Genomic DNA, 3,341 nt, shown 5'->3' with positions numbered 1-3,341 from the left:
TATATATTTACTGTGACCATTGTGTGTTCTCAAACCAACATGAAACAGTTGTTATTCCACATGCAAACAGGACTGTTTAACTACAGTATATGGGCAAAAGGGGCAGCTACCCCAGGCAAACCAGAGCCAGGGACACCTCATGCCCTGGATGAGTCATAAGCCAGATTAGAGAGGAATAGATGCAGTGCTTGTTAGTATAGTTGGTGTTAAATATAAGATGGATGGGGGGTGCGGCGTGGGGAGGACGGACCTGCAGCCTTATTAAGAGTGATCTTGGCGACATCATCGAGATCACTTGTAAACGAACGAGCGGGTTCCCCGCTCTACATTTACCCCTGCTTGCCCAAAGCAGGGTTAAATGCAGAAAACAACTACCCGCCCGGCGCCCGGAACTGCATGTCCCGGGAGTCTGGAGATTCTACACCCCTCCCGCCCCTCTGCTTCCTGCCGCCCCAAGGATGGGCCACGGTAGCCTTGTGGGAAATCCAGCCCTGCTAATTGATACATATTTCACTGATATGGTGATAAAGAATGGGAAGCAACATCCTGCTATTCTTATCTCTGAATACTTTACAAGACCTGATTTTTATCTGATGCTGATAGTTTAAGCCATATCACATACCTACCATAGAATGCCTCAGTAGGTATCCCACCACACTGCTTACCGGTAAATCCCTTAAAGTGACATTAAAGTAAAAAAAAAATGTTCCCTCCCCCCATGTTAATGTTATCACTTACCTTAAATGATGTCTCTTATTCCGATCTTCTTCTTCTTTCCTGATGTTTTCACCTGTCTCTCCAGCGTTGTCGCGGCCCTCCGATCGAGCGCTGACTGCTCTGTCCCTCCGATCCAGCGGTGTCTGCATGCGGGTGCACGCGTCCATAGACTTACCTTGCATCTCTGCTCGTCTCCCGGCCGAGAATCGGAACTGCGCATGCGTCCGCCCCAAGATCCTTTGCGGGCCGTACGAGCAGTTCCTGATTCTCAGGCGGGAGCGCGCAGCGATAACGAGGTAAGTTTAAACCTAGTTAAAGCGTTTTTTTTTAAACTTCTCGCAAAATAAACGGAGGGTTCAGAACCCCTTTAAGATGGGTGCTGAAATGACAGCGGATGGGGCCGCTTAGATCAATATAGGAAGTAGGATGTCACCAGCATACCAGATATATGTGTTCAAGCAAACGTCTTTCATTGATGCATATAGTCACAAGAATGGCAACATTTCGGGGCCGCGCGGGGTCCCTTCATCAGGCTCTGTCAACATATATCGGGTGACATCCTACTTCCTATACCATAGAATGATGTCCCATGTCTGATTTCAGCAGTAATGTGTACAATGTGATGCCCTTTAATGTTCAGACATCACTATATTCATAGGGTTGTTTATATGAATGTAGAGCTGGACTCTTCTGGAAAGCCCCATATAGCAGCACTGGCAAATGGAGGGCCAGCACACTAAGCCAACAATCTGCTGTGATGCCCATGGGTTTACAGCAAAAATATAGGCTGGGGGTGTGTTTTGGACCAGGTTGTGCTGCTGGAGCAGTGACGGCTCAATGATCTGGCAGGGGTGCTTAAATCATAAAACTATCTAAACGGAATTACAAATCCTTTGCCAGGTAAAGCAGTACCCATATATGTTTTTCAATTGTGTATTTGGCTGCTTATATGGAGTTCAGCTTTTATTGAAATTGTGTTCTATATATTTGAATTGTTACCAATCATCTGGAAATTAGAAGCCAAGCATTCAAATAATTAACAAGTGGAAACATTTTTTTTTTCCATAGTGGCGGCTCCTGATTTACTGGATCCTAAATCAGCAACTCAGAACAACAAGCCAAGGCTCTCCTTTTCTGCCAAATCCACCGTTTTGTCCGCTCGAGAAGAGAGGGGCATAACACTGAATGTGATGAAATGGAAAACTGTGTCCACCGTATTTCTCCTGGTGGTTGTATACCTAATCATAGGAGCTACAGTCTTCAAAGCCCTGGAGCAGCCGAACGAGACCTCACAGAGGACTACCATTGTGATACAGAAACATAATTTTGTCTCTGAACATTCTTGTGTCAATGCAACAGAACTGGATGAACTTATACAGGTAAATTACTCAATATAGTGTTATGACTAAAGATAAAAAAATGAATAATGTTGAGACAAAAATAATTTTATTATAAGCTTTAGGTTAGCCAAAGATGGGCCTAAAACATGAAATGGGGAGACAGGTGTACATTACTAAACTGAATGACTGAGCATTAAGAAATTACTTGTCTGTGACCACGCTTAGGACTGTAGTTGTCATAGATAAGAAGGCTAAACACTGGGGATGTTCAGATACCAAGTACCGTACTCGGTAGAAGTACAGATACTTTTCCAGCTCCAAGACTAGACTGGAGAAAAATTCAAAAGTTAGGAGGCAGCTGTCATTTTTAAGGAACATACAGGGCTTTTGGGATTTGTACATCTCTGTTTTAATGTATGATTTGTTATATATACAGTATAGTTTAGTGTCATGTGACAGTTTTTCTAAAACAATACAGACTAATGATTTCAGGACAGTGGTGGAGCACCAGAGCCAGGTCAAAGCTGCAACCGCTGCAACCCTGGTAGTTCTAGTGATAATGCTAAGTATCGGCACTGGTATCTGAATAGGTATCTGAACTGGTATTTGAACATCACTACTGAACACACCAGGTCACAAATTATCTTTGGTCACTCACAAACCTCAGCTTTTTCTTAAGAACCTTAACAAAGTTGAAGGCCCCCTTGAAATATTGAGCCAGTATGGAGAATAAGTACTGGAAACGATCAATTCATTTATTTTGGAGTATAAACCCACCTTTCTTAAAGTTACCCTCATTCTTCTCATTGAACGCATGATGTCGTAACCCAAAACTTCTGACCTGAGTTGCAGATAGGAAGACAAAATCAGAAGTCAGAAAATGCCTCAAAATCCTCATCTTTCCTGGAAAACACATAAGAACTGGACAACGGACCAAAAGCCTAGGCATAGAAGCAGAGTTCAAATCGGCTAATTCTCCTTTTGAGGAGAAATGTCAATGACAAAACGTCTAGACTTTAATACGTTCAGATCGGCTGAATCTCCTTTTAAGGTTAAATGACAATGACAAAATGCTTAGGCTTTTGGTAAGTTGGGGTGTTATTGATCCATCTCAGCAAGACTGAGCAGCAGTTTTACAATAACATTTGGCACGCATTCATGTGTACATGCAAAAAGAAAAAGAAAACGTAAAGTGTTAACAAATTTACATACAACAGCCAGGGTCGGATTTACTCTCTCTGCTGCCCCAAGGCCAGGTTCCTCAATGCGCCCCCCTCGCCGCCA

The 3,341-nt window shown here is 43.2% G+C and overlaps 1 protein-coding gene across 1 annotated transcript in view; it reads left to right on the top strand.

The window, feature by feature from the left end:
• The window catches only part of KCNK2 (potassium two pore domain channel subfamily K member 2), a 104,423-nt gene that overhangs the window by 22,399 nt on the left and 78,683 nt on the right, over positions 1–3,341 (top strand). The window contains exon 2 of the mRNA XM_018553711.1: positions 1,786–2,096. Coding sequence (XP_018409213.1) covers positions 1,786–2,096 — 311 coding nt within the window. The remainder of the gene's footprint in view (positions 1–1,785; positions 2,097–3,341) is intronic.

The sequence above is a fragment of the Nanorana parkeri genome, unplaced genomic scaffold, assembly GCF_000935625.1.
Source record: "Nanorana parkeri isolate BGI_ZX_2015 unplaced genomic scaffold, ASM93562v1 scaffold1, whole genome shotgun sequence".
Taxonomy (NCBI): Eukaryota; Metazoa; Chordata; class Amphibia; order Anura; family Dicroglossidae; genus Nanorana; species Nanorana parkeri.
The sequence above is the reverse complement of the archived record's forward strand: the minus strand, read 5'-3'. Positions and strand labels throughout refer to the sequence as shown.